Source organism: Oryx dammah, unplaced genomic scaffold (genome assembly GCF_014754425.2).
Source record: "Oryx dammah isolate SB20612 unplaced genomic scaffold, SCBI_Odam_1.1 HiC_scaffold_24, whole genome shotgun sequence".
NCBI classification, from domain to species: Eukaryota; Metazoa; Chordata; class Mammalia; order Artiodactyla; family Bovidae; genus Oryx; species Oryx dammah.
This window is the reverse complement of record NW_024070208.1, coordinates 71,544,002-71,564,348: the sequence shown is the minus strand read 5'-3', so window position 1 is coordinate 71,564,348 and position 20,347 is coordinate 71,544,002. Positions and strand designations below refer to the sequence as shown.

Here is a 20,347-nt window from a genome sequence, read left to right as displayed (position 1 = left end):
CCAGAAACTATAAAACTCTTAGAGGAGAACATAGGCAAAACACTCTCCGACATAAACCACAGCAGGATCCTCTATGATCCACCTCCCAGAATTCTGGAAATAAAAGCAAAAATAAACCAATGGGATCTAATTAAAATTAAAAGCTTCTGCACAACAAAGGAAAACATAAGCAAAGTGAAAAGACAGCCTTCGAATGGGAGAAAATAGTAGCAAATGAAGCAACTGACAAACAACTAATCTCAAAAATATACAAGCAACTCCTGCAGCTCAATTCCAGAAAAATAAACGACCCAATCAAAAAATGGGCCAAAGAACTAAATAGACGTTTCTCCAAAGAAGACATACGGATAGCTAACAAACACATGAAAAGATGCTCAACATCACTCATTATTAGAGAAATGCAAATCAAAACCACAATGAGGTACCACTTCACACCAGTCAGAATGTCTGCGATCCAAAAATCTGCAAGCAATAAATGCTGGAGAGGGTGTGGAGAGAAGGGAACCCTCCTACACTGTTGGTGGGAATGCAAACTAGTACAGCCACTATGGAGAACAGTGTGGAGATTCCTTAAAAAATTGCAAATAGAAATGCCTTATGACCCAGCAATCCCACTGTTGGGCATACACACAGAGGAAACCAGAATTGAAAGAGACACATGTACCCCAATGTTCATTGCAGCACTGTTTATAATAGCCAGGACATGGAAACAACCTAGATGTCCATCAGCAGATGAATGGATAAGAAAGCTGTGGTACATATACACAATGGAGTATTACTCAGCCATTAAAAAGAATACATTTGAATCAGTTCTGATGAGATGGATGAAACTGGAGCCGATCATACAGAGTGAAGTGAGCCAGAAAGAAAAACACCAATACAGTATACTAACACATATATATGGAATTTAGGAAGATGGCATTGATGACCCTGTATGCAGGACAGCAAAAAAGACACAGATGTGTATAGCGGACTTTTGGACTCAGAGGGAGAGGGAGAGGGTGTGATGATTTGGGAGAATGGCATTGAAACATGTATAATATCATGTAAGAATCGAATTGCCAGTCTATGTCTGATACAGGATATGGCACGCTTGGGGCTGATGCGTGGGGATGACCCAGAGAGATGTTGTGGGGAGGGGGGTGGGAGGGGGGTTCATGTTTAGGAACGCATGTACACCTGTGGTGGATTCATGTCAATCTAAGCCAAAACCAATACAGAATTGTAAAGTAAAAATTAAAAATAAATAAATTAATTAATTAATTAAAAAAAAATTAAAATAGAAAAAAAAAAAAAAGAAATCCTGCTGGTTACTGAAAAAGTGTAGCAGAAATAGTAATGCCCAGATTTTGTATATTTCCAGATAGCTTGTATATTGCTCTGCAGTGCTTTATAATTTAGTACCTTGTTTAGTGCTTCCCACTGGCGAAGAATCTGTCTGACAGAACAGGAGACATAAGAGACTTGGGTTCAATCCCTGGGTCAGGAAGATCCCCTGGAGGAGAGCATGACAGCCCACTTCAGTACTCTTGACTGGAGAATCAGACAGAGGAGCCTGGCGGCCTGTGGTCCATAGGATTGCAAAGAGCTGGACGCGACTGAAGTGACTTAACACCCACGTGCACACACACATCTTATTTAACAGTCATGGTAGTAGCATAGGCATTTTCTAACTGTCCTTGGGCTTGTAGAAGTTTCTTTAAAAAGTCATGTGATTACATATATTACCTATATTACAAACTTCAGGTTAACTTTTATCATGTATTTGTAATGTATCTTCTCTTCATTCTACTTGCCACTCCTTTAGTTCACTTCTTTTATTCCCCTCTGCTTATGACTATCAGGCTTCCAACTGACCTTGTCTTCAGGAACCTTAATCTTCTCATCTCCAAAAGAGAATAATCCATCTGTTCTCCACAGTACTTTCTGATTGAACTTTCTGTGTTCAATCAGAACTTCTGACTTTGTGATTCTACCAATTAGAAACCCTTAGTTACCGAAATAACTAAGTAACCCTAGTGGTTCCTTGTAACCTCCTCATAAATTAAAGTCCTATAACACAATGGAGCTTTCCACAGCCTGGCCTCTTTCTGCCTTCTCACTGCCTCTCAGACCTCTCATTTGTACCCTGTGGTCCTATAACACTGCACTACTATACAGAACAATTTTCTGTTTCCTTGATGGGTCCATGTATTGCTCTGTGCCAAGCCTTTATGACCTCTGGAGTACTTTCATCCCTTAGCATATGCTGTTCCTCTGCCTGAAACCTTCCTTCCCCCTCTTATTTGTCTGAGGCTTACTCATCTTTTAAGAATTATATGTCTCAGTCAGTACTTCTGAGATGGCTGCCGATGTTCCTGTTCTGTCAGAGGAGGATTTTTCTGTTTTCTGTATTCCATATATTTTGTGCTTCCTTTTGGAAAAGTTTTAAACAGTCCGTTAAAGCTATTTGTTTCTCTCATTTGCCACCCAGTAAGGTTTGTGTCTTTTGCAACTCTCCTCCTGGTGTCTCTCTGGCAGGCAGTGGGCATTATAGAAGGCAGTAAATGTTTACCTGATTAAAGCATTCCAGGGTTTTTAGTTGTGGTCTTAGAAGTCCACACTCTCAGATGAATAAGAAAGGAGAAGTGTACTTTATGCCCTCTGATGGAGCATACTCCCTTGCTGTAAAAGGTCACAGATTGATTCTTAGAACCTGAAGTACCCTCAAACACACCCTTACCACACTATATACTATAACAATTTGGTAAGTAAAGGAGAGGGGAAGGGAAATGAATATAAAATATATCTTTATCCTTTGAGGCCATGAGTTTTGGCATCTATCTAAAGATTTCTTGATTATGTCTGAAAGTGTCAGAAATATATGAGAACTCCTGTATGTTTTAGGGTTTAGATTTCTTGCTGGCATAAGAGGTAAGCCCAGGGTTTCTTGCAGACTTCTTGGTTTATCAGTTCACTCTAGTTCAGTTGCTCATTAGAGTCTGACACTTTGCGACCCCATGGACTGCAGCACACCAGGCTTCTCTGTCCATCACCAACTCCTGGAGTTTACTCATGTCCATTGAGTCGGTGAGGCTATCCAACCATCTTATCCTCTGTCGTCCCTCTCTCATCATGCCTTCAATCTTTCCCAGCATCAGGGTCTTTTCCAAGAGTCAGTTCTTCGCATCAGGTGGCCAAAGTATTGGAGTTTCAGCTTCAGCATCAGTCCTTCTAAGGAATATTCAGGACTGATTTCCTTTAGGATGGACTAGTTGGATCTCCTTGCAGTCCAAGGGACTCTCAAGAGTCTTCTCCAACACCACAGTTCAAAAGCATCAATTTTTTGGTGCTTAGCTTTCTTTATAGTCCAGCTCTCACATCCATACATGACTACTGGAAAAACCATAGCTTTGACTAGACGGACCTTTTTTGGCAAAGTAATGTCTCTGCTTTTTAATATGCTGTCTAGGTTGGTCATAACTTTCCTTCCAAGGAGTAAGCATCTTTTAATTGCATGGCTGCAGTTACCATCTGCAGTGATTTTGGAGCCCCCCAAAATAGTGTCACTTTCCACTGTTTCCCCATCTATTTGCCATGAAGTGATGGGGCCAGACCATGATCTTAGTTTTCCTAATGTTGAGTTTTAAGCCAACTTTTTCACTCTCCTCTTTCACTTTCATCAAGAGGCTCTTTAGTTCTTCTTTGCTTTCTGCCATAAGGATGGTGTCATCTGCATATCTGAGGTTATTGATATTTCTCGCAGAAATCTTGCTTCCAGCTGTGCTTCATCCAGTCCAGCATTTCTCATGATGTACTCTGCATATAAGTTAAATCAGCAGGGTGACAATATACAGCCTTAACGTACTCCTTTCCCTCTTTGGAACCAGTCTGTTGTTCAACGTCCAATTCTAACTGTTGCTTCCTGACTTGCATACAGATTTCTCAAGAGGCAGGTCAGATGGTCTGGTAGTCCAATCTCTCTCAGAATTTTCCACGGTTTATTGTGATCCACACAGTCAAAGGCTTTAGCATAGTCAATAAAGCAGAAATAGATGTTTTTCTGGAACTCTCTCGCTTTTTTGATGATCCAACAGATGTTGGGATTTGATCTCTGGTTTCTCTACCTTTTCTAAAACCAGCTTGAACATTTGGAAGTTCACCTTTCACATACTGTTGAAGCCTGACTTGGAGAACTTTGAGCATTAATTTACTCGTGTGTGAGATGGGTGCAATTGTTTGGTAGTTTGAGCATTCTCTGGCATTGCCTTTCTTGGGATTGGAATGAAAACTGACCTTTTCCAGTCCTGTGACCACTGCTGAGTTTTCCAAATTTGCTGGCATATTGAGTGCAACACTTTCACAACATCATGTTTTAGGGTTTGAAACAGGTAAACTGTAATTCCATCACCTCCAGTAGCTTTGTTTGTAGTGATGCTTCCTAAGGCCCACTTGACTTCACATTCCAGGATGTCTGGCTCTAGGTGAGTTTGGGTCATGAAGATTTTTGTTCTTCTTGCCACCTCTTCTTAATATCTTCTGCTTCTGTTAGGTTCATACCATCTCTGTCCTTTATCGAGCCCATCTTTGTATGAAATGTTCCCTTGGTATCTCTAATTTTCTTGAAGAGACCTCTAGTCTTTCCCATTCTATTGTTTTCCTCTATTTCTTTGTATTGATCACTGAGGAAGGCTTTCTTATCTCTCCTTGTTATTCTTTGGAACTCTGCATTCAAATGGATATATCTTTTCTTTTCTCGTTGCCTTCTGCTTCTTTTATAGCTGTTTGTAAGCCCTCCTCAGACAACCATTTTGCCTTTAGACATTTCTTTTTTCCTGGCGATTGTCTTGATCACTGCCTCCTGTACAGCATCACTAACCTCCGTCCATAGTTCTTCAGGCACTCTATCAGATCTAATCCGTTGAATGTATTTGTCATTTCCACTTTATAATAGTAAGGCATTTGATTTAGGTCATACCTGAATGGTCTAGTGGTTTTCCCTACTTTGTTCAGTTTAAGTCTGAATTTGGCAATAAGGAGTTCATGGTCAATGCCATAGTCAGCTCCTGGTCTTGTTTTTGCTGACTGTATAGAACTTCTCCATCTTTGGCTACAAAGAATATAATCAATCTGATTTTGGTATTGACCATCTGATGATGTCCATGTGTAGAGTCTCCTCTTGTGTTGTTGGAAGAGGGTGTTTGCTACGACTAGTGTGTTCTCTTGGCAAAACTCTGTTAGCCTTTGCCCTGCTTCTTTCTGTATCCTAAGGCCAAATTAGCCTCTTACTCCAGGTGTTTCTTGACTTCCTGCTTTTGCATTCCAGTCCACTATAATGAAAAGGACATCTTTTTTGGGTGTTAGTTCTAGAAGGTCTTGTAGGTCTTCATAGAACCATTCAACTTCAGCTTCTTGAGCATTACCGGTCAGAGCATCAATTCAGTCCAATTCAGTCACTCAGTCGTGTCTGACTCTCTGCAACCTGATGGACTGCAGCACGCCAGGCCTCCCTGTCCATCACCAACTCCTGGAGTTTACCCAAACTCATAGCCTTGACTAGAGGGACCTTTGTTGGCAAAGTAATGTCTCTGCTTCTTAATATGCTGTGTAGGTTGGTCTTAACTGTCCTTCCACGAAGTAAGCATCTTTTAATTTCATGGCTGCAGTCACCATCTGCTGTGATTTTAGAGCTCCAGAAAATGAAATCTGCTGCTGTTTGCACTGTTTCCCCATCTCTTTGCTGTGAGATGATTCGACTGGAAGCCATGATCTTAGTTTTCTGAATGTTGAGCTTTAAGCCAACTTTTTCACTCTCTTTCACTTTCTTCAAGAGGTTCCTTAGTTCTTCACTTTCTGCCTTAAGGGTGGTGTCATCTGCATAGACTTGGATTACCATGATGTTGAATGGCTTGCCTTGGAAATGAACAGATCATTCTGTCATTTTTGCGATTGCATCCAAGTATTGCATTTTGGACTCTTGTTGACCATGATGGCTACTCCGTTTCTTCAAAGGCATTCTTTCCCACAGTATAATGTTAATCTGAGTTATTAAGAAGAGGTGGGGAGAATACACTGAAGAACTATACAAAAAAGATCTTCACAACCCATATAATCACGATGGTGTGGTCCTCACCTAGAGCCAGACATCCTGGAATGTGAAGTCAAGTGGGCCTTAGGAAGCATAACTACGAACAAAGCTAGTGGAGGTGATGGAATTCCAGTTGAGCTATTTCAAATCCTGAGAGATGATGTTGTGAAAGTGCTGCACTCAATATACCAGCAAATTTGGAAAACTCAGCAGTGGCCACAGGACTGGAAAAGGTCAATTTTCATTCCAATCCCAAAGAAAAGCAATGCCAGAAAATGCTCAAACCACTGCACGATTGCATTCATCTCGCACGCTAGTGATATGATGCTCAAAATTCTCCAAGCCAGGCTTCGGCAATATGTGAACGGTGAACTTCAAAATGTTCAAACTGGTTTTAGAAAAGGCAGAGGAACTAGAGATCTAATTGCCAACATCCACTGGATCATGGAAAAAGGAAGAGAGTTCCAGAAAAACATCTATTTCTGCTTTATTGACTATGCCAAAGCCTTTGACTGTGTGGATCATAAGAAACTGTGGAAAACTCTGGAAGAGATAGGAATACCAGACCACCTGACCTGCCTCTTGAGAAACCTGTATGCAGGTCAGGAAGCAGCAGTTAGAAGTGGACATCAAACAACAGACTGGTTCCAAATAGGAAAAGGAGTACGTTAAGGCTGTATATTGTCACCCTGCTTATTTAACTTATATGCAGAGTACATCATGAGAAGTGTTGGGCTGGAGGAATCAAGCTGGAAGCAAGATTGCCAGGAGAAATATCAATAATCTCAGATACTCAGATAACACCACCCTTATGGCAGAAAGTGAAGAACTAAAGAGCCTCTTGATGAAAGTGAAAGAAGAGAGTGAAAAAGTTGGCTTAAAGTTCCACATTCAGAAAACTAAGATCATGGCATCTGGTCCCATCACTTCATGGCAAATAGATGGGGAAACAGTGGCTGACTTTATTTTTCTGGGCTCCAACATCACTGCAGATCATGATTGAAGCCATGCAGTTAAAGACACTTACTCTTTGGAAGGAAAGTTATGACCAACCTAGATAGCATATTAAAAAGCAGATATTACTTTGTCAACAAAGGTCCATCCAGTCAAGGCTATGGTTTTTCAAGTAGTTGTGTATGAATGTGAGAGTTGGACTATAAAGAAAGCTGAGTGCCGAAGAATTGAATCTTTTGAACTATGGTGTTTAGAAAATTCTTGAGAGTCCCTTGGACTGCAAGGAGATCCAACCAGTCCATCCTAAAGGAGATCAGTCCTGGGTGTTCATTGGAAGGACTGATGTTGAAGCTGAAACTCCAATACTTTGGCCACCTGATGCGAAGAGCTGACTCATTTGAAAAGACCCTGATGCTGGGAGGGATTGAGGGCAGGAGGAGAAGGGGACAACAGAGGATGAGATGGTTGGATGGAATCATCGACTCAATGGATGTGGGTTTGGGTGGACTCCAGGAGTTCTTTCAGTGTCCTCTCTTTTTACCTTTTTATACTGTTTGTGGGGTTCTTGAGGCAAGAATGCTGAAGTGGTTTGCCATTCCCTTCTCCAGTGGACCACGTTTTGTCAGAACTCTCCACCATGACCTGTTCATCTTCGGTGGCCCTAAATGGCATGGCTTATAATTTCCTTGAGTAAGACAAGGCTGTGGTCCATGTTATCAGATTGGTTAGTTTTCTGTGCTCGTGGTTTTCAGTCTGTCTGCTCTCTGATGGAGAAGGATAAGAGGCTTATGGAAGCTTCCTGATGGGAGAGACTGACTGAGGAGGAAATTGGTTCTTGTTCTGATGGTGGGGCCATGTTCAGTAAATCTTTAATCCAATTTTCTGTTGATGGGTGGGGCTGTGTTCTCTCCTTGTTAGTTCAGTTCAGTCTCTCAGTCCTGTCTGACTCTTTGCGACTCCATGAATTGCAGCATGCCAGGCCTCCCTGTCCATCACCAACTCCTGGAGTTGACTCAAACTCATGTCCATCGAGTCAGTGATGCCATCCACCGTCATCTGTCGTCCCCTTCTCCTCCTGCCCCCAATCCCTCCCAGCATCAGAGTCTTCTCCAATGAGTCAGCTCTTTGCATGAGGAGGCCAGAGTATTGGAGTTGCAGCTTTAGCATCAGTCCTTCCAATGAACACCCTTGTTATTTACCTGTGACCAAACGGTGGTGAAGGTAATGAAGATAATAGTGACCTCCTTCAAAAGGTCCCATGCTTGCACTGCTACACTCAGTGCCCTCAGCAGGCCACTGCCAACCCATGCCTCTGCCAGAGACTTGGAAACTTTGGGCAAGTCTGGATCAGTCTCTTGGTTTATCACTCCAGTATAAAATAGAGCTTGACTACAGAATGATCTATAGAGCATATAGCTAGTTGTATTTAGTAGTCAAGCTTGTTTACTAAGAGAGCACACTCTTGTATCATTAGACTGATCCATGAAAGAAAAGGTAAAAAAAAAAATGGAATTTGATCTTGAGTTCTAATTTTTTATCACATATTCCTCTTTCCAGTCTGAAATATCTTCATTTTGTTTTTGTTTCTAAAATATAGCTGTGGCTAATACTACTGCAGAAGATGTTACTGAAACAAATGAAGTTCAAGGATTTCTCTTTGGGAAATTAAAGTAAGTCTGAATGGAACTGAAACTATTACTATACTATTAAGCTTGTTTTTAAAGGAATAGATTCAATATGTTGTGTTGGCATATGTTTCACATTCTAAAAATATACATATTACTGTTTTTATTACAAAAGTAACATAGGGTTAATGCAAAAAAGCTCAAAATTGAAAAATAATCGCTAATTCCACAGGATAATGAGTACGATTAGAGATAATGGAAGTTTAAAATTATGAGCATTATCTCTGGTCAAAAACTAAAACAAAAATTTGTAGAATCTTTTCTGATGGGTTACAAAACTCATAGTTGTTATTGGGTTTTTAGCATTAAAAAATCAGCACTTTCATGTCTTAAAAGAAAAAATATTTATTTCCCTAAATTTCTGTCCCAAGATTGCCATATGAATACCTGTTAACTTCTGGTCTTCATTTTATATACGCATATAAGTAACCTTTCCAAAAGTAAACTTCTCCCCCTTTGCTTTTCCTGCATCACTGATTGAAGACAAGGAATAGGATGGTGAGTGCTCTCTGAATGTTAATGGATGGGAATTTTGGTTTTATGTGTGGTTTTCCTTATTAACAAGAAGGGCAAGTTTGTGATTCCATTATAAAGGCAAAATTAATTAAAAATAAAGAACCGTTTTTATTAATATCTTTAGTTCTTTTTTTCTCTTTTTAAGGCATACATTTCCCATTTTAAAATTTTGAACATAATTGTTTTCCTTTTTTTTTTTTTTTTTTTTACCTTTCAATACTGTATTGCTTTTGCCATACATTGACATGAATCCGCCACAGGTGTACATGAGTTCCCAATCCTGAACCCCCTCCCACCACCCTCCCCATATCATCTCTCTGGGTCATCCCAGTGCACCAGCCCCAAGCATCCTGTATCCTGTATCGAACCTAGACTGGCGATTCGTTTCTTACATGATAGTATACATGTTTCAATGCCATTCTCCCAAATCATCCCACCCTCTCGCCCTCCCACAGAATCCAAAAGTCTGTTCTATACATCTGTGTCTGTTTTGCTGTCTTGCATACAGGGTTATCACTACCATCTTTCTAAATTCCATATATATGTGTTAGTATACTGTATTGGTGTTTTTCTTTCTGGCTTACTTAACTGTATAACTGGCTCCAGTTTCATCCACCTCATTAGAACTAATTCAAATGTATTCTTTTTAATGGCTGAGTAATACTCCATTGTGTATATGTACCACAGCTTTCTTATCCATTCGTCTGCTGATGGACATCTAGGTTGCTTCCATGTTCTGGCTATTATAAACAGTGCTGCGATGAACATTGGGGTACACGTATCTCTTTCAATTCTGGTTTTTATATAATATTACAAATATGTATAAAGTACACATGTCATTTCTGTGAGGAGATAATTGTACAGAGCAAGGGGAACATTTTTGGACATAATACTGCTTTATACAGATGACTGAGTTACATTTATGTAGTTTGCTGAACAAATTGTATGCTTGTAACTTGTTAATGCTTCTTGTAAAATGGATTTAAGGAAGGTTTTTATTTAGTAGATAACATTTTTATTCCATTTCCAGCTATGTCTCACATCGTAGAATCCATACTTTCTTAAACATCAACTATTTGTGGGAATAAATTGCTCATATTCCAAAAAGCCTTTGGAACCCTGGGATATTAGTTTTTTTGGAGAGGAAGTACCCAGGTTTTACATAATTGATTTAAGCAAAAAGCTTTTGCTTTGAGGTATTTTATGAATAATGTCTTTTTGCCTGGATTACATACATAATTTTACTAGTGAAAATTATCATTAAGCTTATGATTAAACATGAAAAGCAACACAGCAGCTCTTACAAACTTAATATTACTCTGTAACAAAATGTGAAAGGAGTGGTAAATTCATAGTGAACCTCTTTTCAAAGAAGTTCTATTGCTTTTTCACTATAAGAGCAGTCTTGATTAGTTTTCAAAATATAGTCCCACATTGGAATAAAATTTCAACATAGGACATTGCAGTACATGTATTACTGTTAACTGTGAGATTAATCCATTTATGTGCGTATGTTCTGTATATATAGTTTTCCTCTAACTTTAAAATACTCATTTCTCCTTACTGTTGAAAATACAAAATTTATTTATAAATTGTGCCAATAGCTAGGGAAACTTTTTAAAAAAGAATTCTCTCTAATAATAGGAAGTGGTACTATGTGTTTAATTCATGAGAGATTGGAAAATAAGGTGATAATTTTAATTATATGTATGGTAAAATGCCATTCTTCTGCATTATTATTTGTCAGTCTTTAAGAGTACCTCAGTTCAGTTCAGTCGCTCAGTCATGTCCGACTGTTTGTAACCCCATGAACCGCAGCATGCCAGGCCTCCCTGTCCATCATCAACTCCCGGAGTCCACCCAAACCCATGTCCATTGAATCAGTGATGCCATCCAACCACTTCATCCTTTGTTATCCCCTTGTCTGCACGCCTTCAATCTTTCCCAGCATCATGGTCTTTTCAAGAGAGTCAGTTTTTTGCATCAGGTGGCCAAAGTATTGGAGTTTCAGCTCCAGCATCAGTACTTCCAATGAATATTCAGAACTGATTTCCTTTAGGATGGACTGGTTGGATCTCTTGCTGTCCAAGGGACTCTTTAAGAGTCTTCTCCAATACCACAGTTCAAAAGCATCAATTCTTTGGCACTCAGCTTTCTTTATAGTCCAACTCTCACATCCATACATGACTACTGGAAAAAACCATAACTTTGACTAGATGGACCTTTGTTGGCAAAGTAATGTCTCTGCTTTTTCATGTGCTATTTAGGTTGGTCATAACTTCCCTTCCAAGGAGTAAGTGTCTTTTAATTTCATGGCTGTAGTCACTATCTGCCCCCCAAAATAAAGTCTGTCACTGTTTCCACTGTTTCCGCGTCTATTTTCCATGAAGTGATGGGATCAGATGCCATAATCTTAGTTTTCCGAATGTTGAATTTTAAGCCAACTTTTTCACTTTCCTCTTTCACTTTCATCAAGAGGCTCTTTAGTTCTTCTTCGCTTTCTGCCATAAGGGTGGTGTCATCTGCATATCTGAGGTTGTTGACATTTCTCCTGGCAGTCTTGATTCTAGCTTGTGCTTCATCCAACTCAGCATTTCTCATGATGTACTCTGCATATAAGTTAAATAATCAGGGTGAAAATATATAGCCTTCACGTACTTCTTTCCTGATTTGGAACCAGTCTGTTGTTCCATGTCCAGTTCTAACTGTTGCTTCTTGACCTGAATACAGATTTCTCAGGATACAGGTCAGGTGGTCTGATAGTCCCATCTCTCTAAGAATTTTCCACAGTTTATTATGATCCACACAGTCAAAGGCTTTGTCATGGTCAATAAAGCAGAAGTAGATGTTTTTGTGGAATTCTCTTGCTTTTTCCATGATCCAACGAATAATCATGATCAGCGAATTGTAAGAATATGTAGATATGTTTAATTGGGCAAAATTATCTTATATAAGTTTTCTTTATAAGTTTCAAAGATGGAACTTTTCAGAAATAAGCTAAAATTTTATGGGAAGCATTGATGTCTTTCTTTATAAAATAGTGTTTATTTTTAATTATGAAAACAAGACTTGCAATTTATAAAATGTTAAAGAAAAAGTGTATAACATAAAAAGTAATAATTCTATCCTCACCCTTGGATCCCTTATAGGTAATGTTAACAAATGACAGTGTATATCTCCATATTTTGTTTTATTTTATACATTGATAAGAAGACATGCATGTCTCTCTCCGTATTTTTAAATTTTGTCACTGTAGCTGCATAATTATTATTATCTTGAACCATTAGTTTGTGTCTTAAGTATTAGGAAGAGATAATTTCAAAAATATACTGCTTGTATAATAATAGTTTATAATATGTGATGATAATTAACATTACTTAATATTCTAATACAGAGAAAGATATTCAGATCTCAGAGATAATCTGACAACATTCCAAAAATACCTGATTGAGAGTAATAAAGAAATGATGCCTTTGAAAGTTTGGGAACTACAAGGTATAGTATTTCAGTCTATGTTAAAATAGCATATTGGTAACTGATCTCTGTTTTATTAAATAGGCTTTTATATAACTTGATGTAAATTATTTCTTAGGCAATAATAATTACTAATTATGTGACTAATATGCATTGCTTTTGTGGACATAAAATTTAATTGAGATGTTATTCATCAAGTAAGTTATACTTTATCTCTGGAAGATTTAAAATTATATGATGTGCAGTTATCTGATATTACCTAATCATTTTTAAAGTATGTATGAGTTATCTTGTATGTTCATGTCAAGTATTAAACTATGTTTCAGGGTATCTACAGCAGTGGTTAAAAATCCTGATTAGTAAGTTAAGAGAAATCAGAACTAAATCTTAGTTTTCTTCTCTTTAAAACTTTGATCTTTAGGGACCATTGCATGTTTCATTATGACCTCAAAATAGCTTCTGTACTGTCATCCTATAAGCAGGTATTTTGAGACCAAAATTTAGTTTGGATTAAACTGTAATTCCTTTTCAGTTTGTAATTTTCTATTTTATTCATAATTTCTAGTGGGTCATAGGGATGTCCTTTTTCTGTAGAATCCATAACTTTTATCACATCTCATCAATTTCTTTTAATACAACAGCCAATTAAAATATACTTGATGCATTATACAATTCACCATTTAAAGAGTAGAATTAAGTGTGGTATATTTTTAGAGATTTTTAACTGTCACCATACTCAGTTTTAGGGCTTCCCTCGTAGCCCAGTGGTAAAGGAACCACTTGCAAGGCAGGAGGTGCAGGAGCTGCGGGTTCAGTCCCTGAGCTGGGAAGATCCCTTGGAGAAGGGCATGGCAACCCACTTCAGTACTCTTGCCTGAGAATCCCCCAGACAGAGGAGTCTGGAAGGCTACAGTCCATAGGGTCACACAGAGTCAGACATGACTGAAGCAACTTAGCACGGCACACACAATCAGTTTTAGAGTTTTTTCCTTACCCCACAAAAGAAACCAACATACCCATATTCAGCCACTTTCCATGACTCTCCAACTCTTCCAGCTGTAGACAGGCAACAGTCTACTTTCTTCTCCAAAATGTTCTCCACTATGCCCTCTTTCAGGAGATCTTCCCAATCCCAACCCCGGGATTGAACTCATGTGTCCCATATTGCAGGTGGATTCTTTAATGTCTGAGCCACCACCACCAACAACAATGTGCATGCTTAGTCGTGTCTGACTCTTTGCAACCCCATGGATGTGACTAAGGATGCACACTGTTGGTGGTGGTGGTGGTGGTGGTGGTGGCTCAGACAGTAAAGACTCCACCTGCAATGTGGGAGACCTGGGTTCAGTCTCTGGGCTGGGAAGATCCCCTGAAGGAGGGCATGGTGGAGAACATTTTGGAGAAGAAAGTAGACTGTTGCTTGCCACCAGGGAAACCCAAAGTGTTCTCCAGGGTACCCATAATTTAGAAAAGTGTAAGTGATAGAGTGCTTTTAAAGACTGGTAAACAGAGAACATGCATAGTTAGCTTAGTCTTAATTAACCTCCGTAATGTCTGTGTAAGGTATATTTGAATGGACTAGAAATAGGAAGTCTAGTTAAGACATCATTGAATTAGTATAGTGAGAGACAGAACCTTTGCTGTGGTAGAGGCATAGACGGGCAGGCTGGATTTAGCAAATATTCAGGAGATTAAAAGACTCAAAGATGACTTCAAAATTTCCAGCTTGGAGCCTCTGTAAAGAGAATATAAAACAGGCTTGGGGTTGAATACAGGGCTCAGAAATAATGAGACTGGTGTTTAAAAAATGGACTTGAAGTAATTGTGACATATCCAGAGGACCAGTTCCAGAGGTGGGGTGAATATAAAGTCCTTATACAGAGAAGGTTTTAAAAGTGGAAAATGTTAGCATAGAGGTTTTTTAAAGGTGGAGGTGCTAACTGAAAGTGCAGAGTAACCAAATTAGTGCACAAGGGAGAGTCTGCTTGCTCATTTATGTGGGACAAGTAGACACAACGGAATGATGATGATGAGAGATGGAAGAGCACGTCACAGAGCCAAGGAAATAGATTCAGGAGAAGGGAAGTGATCAAGACCTTTTCTTTTCCTTTTTTGATTTATTTAACAAATATTTATTGAATTTCTGCTAGGAATCAGTAATGTCCCTACAACCATCGTTTTATGATTTTTAGCTGACACCTGGAGTAGGAAATATATTTTACATCAAGACCCATACAACAAATATATAATGCGTAAATACATAGATACACTTAAAACTAAAAAAAATAAACTTCACTACAGATATGTATGCTTACTGTGTATGTATATGTGTGTTAGTAGCTCAGTCGTGTCCGACTCTCTGTGACCCCATGGACTGTAGCTGACCAGGTTCCTCTGTCCATGGGATTTTCCAGGCAAGAATACTGGATTGGGTAGCCATTCCCTTCTCCAGGAGATCTTCCCAACCCAGGGATGGAACCCAGGTCTCCTGCATTGCAGGCAGATTCTTTACCATCTGAGCCACCAGGGAAGCCCCATATATGTTTAGTGAAAGTGAAAGCCGCTCAGTTGTGTCTGCCTCTTTGTGACCCCATGGACTATATAGTCCATGGAATTTTCCAGGCCAGAATACTGGAGAGGGTAGCCTTTCCCTTCTCCAGGGGATCCTCCCAACCAGGGATAGAACCCAGGTCTCCCTCATTGTAGACGGATTCTTTACCAGCTGAGCCACAAAGGAAGCTCAACAATACTGGAGTGGGTAGCCTATCTCTTCTCCAGCGGATCTTCCCTACCCAGGAGTCAAACCAGGGTCTCCTACATTGCAGGTGGATTCTTTACCAACTGAGCTATCAGGGAAGCCAAATACTACATTTTATTAATTCTGATAAAACTTTCTTTTATTATACCCTGTTTCATTTGATTAAAAAAACCTTCACATTACCCATTAATCTGATTTCACTACTAACTAATGGGTTGCAACTGACACTTTGAAAAGCACATATTCCAAAGGTAAAAAGAGCTAAAACAGACATCACGTTTCTTCAAAGGATGTTGGATAAACATAAACAATTTTAAAAACCAGTGTAAAAATCACTATCACAATTGCTGCAGAATAAAGGAACAAAAAATTAAGAAAAGCATATGTCAGGAAGATCTGAGTGGTGAGATGGGGCAGAGAAGGGGTAACAGAAAAAGGAGGCTTCCTTAAGAAGGGGTCATTGAATAGAGGTCTGAGGAAGGTTTGGAGTAAATTTGAGGGTGGGTTATTTAGAGAGAGTATCAAAGACCTTTATGAATGTTGAAAATGGAGTGTGAGGGAGAAGAGACACCAGGAACAACTGCCGGATTCATGGTTTACCCAGCTGGATGGACAGTGGTGAATTTGTTGTAAAGAGAAGACCAAAGAGGACTAGATTTGGACAAAGTTGGGCAGGAATATTACAAATTTGTTACTGAACATGCTGCTTTTGAAGTATCCAAGTGGTAAAACCAAGAAGACAGTTAAAAATATGAGAATCCGGATTTGAGAGGCAAAGTGAAAGACTTAAATAACAATTTGAGTCATCTAGGTATGGAACAGTTTAGAAAAAAGCAAAAGCTGGTAATGGACTCTGATAATATTATATTCATTTACTTGTTATTTACACTGTCTCAGATTTTATCAGTAAAGGTAAGTATAAAACTTATCTTAATTGGATAGAAGTGATAGCTTTCCATTTCATTTAAAAGTTCTGAATAATGGTAAGTATGAGTGTTTTTTAATGTGTCTATATATGAATACATGGTAAGAAGGGTTATTTAAATTACATGGAAATATCTATTAAGGTCTAACATGTCAGTTTCTTTAATGATATTTTCTTTGCTTCCAGATCTTAGTTTTCAAGCAGCTTCTCAAATAATGTCCACTCCAGTTTATGATGCCATAAGATTAATGAAAGACATTTCACAGAACTTCCCCATAAAAGCCAGGTATATTAAAGGTTATTGATTGGATGATAGCCAGAACTCTTTCCATTAAATAAATTTTATGAAAATGGCTGATTTCATTCAACCTAATGATGTCAGTTAATTCTGGTTTCTATAGTGTTTGTAAAATGAGGGTCTCTATTCTGTATATTGAGTTTTTTTAAACTAGAGCAAAATATTGTCTTGTGCATGCGTGTTGTTACATACTACAAAATCAAACTCTTCATCACATCTCTCCAGTTACTCTGATAATTCATTACTCCATGAACTTGTAGAAGCTTCCTCAGTCTGAGGATGAAACAGATTGAATTGGTTTCCTCCAGACCCCATCAATGGCGCAACCATAATTAACGCCCAAGGCTAAAAATCTTGTCTCTATTTATGTTCAGACTTAATAAAAGGTTTTTATTTTTCTTTAAAAAAAAAGTCACTCTGTAGACAACCAGGAAATGTTCATTGAAATGAAATACTTGATAAGTGAATGAAAAAGTTTGTATTATCAAATTTTCAGTTGCAGTTTTATCTCAAATGCTGCCAAATTTTAGGAAATAATACATACTTATTATGGGTTGTTTTAAGATACCCTTTCTGTTTGAGTTTTACTTAATGTCAACTTTGAATTAACAGTCTTTTAACTTTTAAATCTGTCTTCTATGTGTAAAATTGGCAGATAAATAAGCATTCTTAGGCGTTATTAGGTCAAATAAATATAATCAATAGACTTATTTTAAAAACATTTGTGCTGTTTTTAAATTATAAAGGAGTTATAAGCTCTTTAAGAGTAAATATATGAAGTCAATATTATCAGTATTTTAGAACTTATATACTCCAGTATAGATCCCAGCTTAACCAAAATTCTTTATGTAAAAATATTCTAAAATTTCTTATTTGCAGCAACACATATAATGACAGTGGTAATTTCATGCAGAATTTCTCCCTATGGGCAAAACAACACAAAATAACATTTTCAATCAAGAATACTTAAAAAATAAATACCTAGTAGTAAACAAGCCCTGATAGTATATAATCCATGCCGTGGTTGTGCATGAACTTTTTTACAATCTTTGTTCCACATGAATCAAATACCTTGTCAAGTGAAAGCCATTGTTCCATCCATCAAATAGGCTGTATGGAAATGTGTGCTTCTCAGTTATAATGCCTTTAGAATTTTTAGTTTCTCATCAGAGTATTATCTTGCATTGAATCATAGTTTAGTCCTAAACATTTAAGGAAGAATGAATTGTATCTCTGTTTATGTTCCCAGATCTCTGACCAGAATTGCTGTAAATCAGCTTATGAGGAAGGAAATACAGGAAAATCAAAAGGTTAGTTTGAATTCCTTTTTTAAAGAAATTTACTAAACTAATAACACTGTATTTTAGACTTTGGATCTTTAATTTTCATAGAAAAAATATTAGCTTGTACTTTTTGATTATTAAAACAGGTTCTTCCATTTTTATATTGTCTGCTTTATATACAGTTTGTTATTCTGGCCAATCTTTCCTGACATAGATCCTACTTACTTTCTCATTAACCTTACATACTCCAAATTTTCTGCCCATGCTATATGGTTTTCTTCACAAAATAGAGAATAAAGGCCATGAGATAATTCTTCTGTTTCCTATAAAAGTTTTGCTTAAAAGCTTGTGAAGATTGAGAAAAATTTAAACCACTGGAATGTTACTGGATCCTATAGCATATAGTACACAGCTGATCACAAATTTTTTTTTATCACAAATTTGATAAGATTCTGCTAAATGGTCTCTTAAATTACCTACCTCAAGACTCTAAGTGATCCTAATTGTGTAAATACTTAGGGAGTGCTTGAGAACACTGCCTAGCTTTATTACATAGGACTTAATTTGGCTTTAAGTAATAGAATGCCAGGCACACAGGGCCTTAAACAGTAGGAGTTCATTTTTCTCACATTAAAAAGAAGTCTCAAAGTAGGTTGCCACAGACATGTTTTTTTTTTTTTCTTTTATGGTTGCAAAATGGCTGCCACTGTTCCAGACTGCTTATCTATATTTAAAGCAGAAAGAGGTAGGAAGATCAACCATGTTCATCTTGACTAAAGCCTTCCTAGAACACTTCAGCCAACTTTGACTTCTGTCTCATTGGCCAAAATTTTGTAATGTGGTTCTTCCTAGCTACAAGGGAACTAGAAAAGTGCTATTCCGTTCAGTCGCTCAGTCGGGTCTGACTCTTTGCGACCCCATGAACTGCAGCACGCCAGGCTTCCCTGTCCATCACCAACTCCCAGAGCTTACTCAAACTCATGTCCATTGAGTCGGTGATGCCATCCAACCATCTCATCCTCTGTCGTCCCCTTCTCCTCCTGCCCTCAATCTTTCCCAGCATCAGGATTTTTTCCAATGAGTCAGTTCTTTGTATCAGGTGGCCAAAGTATTGGAGTTTCAGCTTCAGCATCAGTCCTTCCAATGAATATTCAGGATTGATTTCCTTTAGGATGGACTGGTTGGATCTCCTGGCAGTCCAAGGGACTCTCAAGAGTCTTCTCCAACACCACAGTTCACAAGCATCAGTTCTTAGGTGCTCAGATTTCTTTGTAATCCAAATCTCACATCCATACATGACTACTGGAAAAATCATAGCTTTGATTAGACTGACCTTTGTTGGCAAAGTAATGTCTCTGCTTTTTAATATGTTGTCTAGGTTGGTCATAGCTTTTCTTCCAAGGAGCAAGTGTCTTTTACTTTTCTAGTAATTGAGGCAATCAGAGGAGAAATGGCCCAGAGATGATGATAGGTTAGCCAGTTAACAGTGTCCGTCACACCAAGACAGAATAAGCTCTTAGTAAATACAGGCTGTTTTGATGATGATAATGAAGCAGATGCACGGTTCATTGGAGACCAAGTGATAGAAGCCACAACACATCATCCTTTCCTGGGATGTTCTTTGCTTCACTGACCACCTAACAAATTCTTGCTTATCCTTTAAAACTAAGTATTACTCCTTTCTGTAATTTTCCTAATTGCTCTCACCATTCTTCAAGCAAAATGCATTTTTTATAAGAATTCTTGTATTTTGAATACTGCCACTTACAAGAAGGAAGAGAGATTGGGAAAGAAGGGAAAAGAAAGGAATGCCAGTGTATCAGTGGCATCACATAATCCAATTTATTTTTTGCTCAGTTAAGAGTCCAAAATGGGTGTTCCTGATCATCAAAGCTTTGCTCTGTGTGATTTTGATTCCAGAGGCTGAAGAGTTTCATGAGGTTTAAGAGGTGATATTGTGGGAGTAAAAGAGATAATTGGAAAGACCAAATGGGATTCTTGAGCTTCCCTGGTGGCTCTGATGGTAAAGAATCTGCCTGCAACGTGGGAGACCTGGGTTCGACTAACCACTAATGACTATAAAACTATTGAGTAAAATTGGGTTGTCCAAGAGGAAAAGCAGCAGGAAAAGTTTAAAGGCTTATTCTATTATTTTTTGTAACAAATCATTAGCTATTGGTTAAAAAGATTATGGAGGGTATTAAATAAATATACACGTTTGATAGTAACTAGTAGAGAAAAGTCTAAATCTTCCGAAGCATGGAGAGAGCTGAGTGAACAAGAAAAAAAAAAAAGAGAGAGAACTTTAAAGATGCATCTTGAAAGAGTAAACAGCATGAAAGAATCCCATTTGAGGCTAACCAAGTCTAGGATATCAATAAATGTAA

The 20,347-nt window shown here is 38.2% G+C and overlaps 1 protein-coding gene across 1 annotated transcript in view; it reads left to right on the top strand.

Moving 5' to 3' along the window:
• The window catches only part of UGGT2 (UDP-glucose glycoprotein glucosyltransferase 2), a 137,580-nt gene that overhangs the window by 26,487 nt on the left and 90,746 nt on the right, over positions 1-20,347 (top strand). The window contains exons 7-10 of the mRNA XM_040267273.1: positions 8,619-8,691; positions 12,617-12,717; positions 16,566-16,665; positions 17,927-17,987. Coding sequence (XP_040123207.1) covers positions 8,619-8,691; positions 12,617-12,717; positions 16,566-16,665; positions 17,927-17,987 — 335 coding nt within the window. The remainder of the gene's footprint in view (positions 1-8,618; positions 8,692-12,616; positions 12,718-16,565; positions 16,666-17,926; positions 17,988-20,347) is intronic.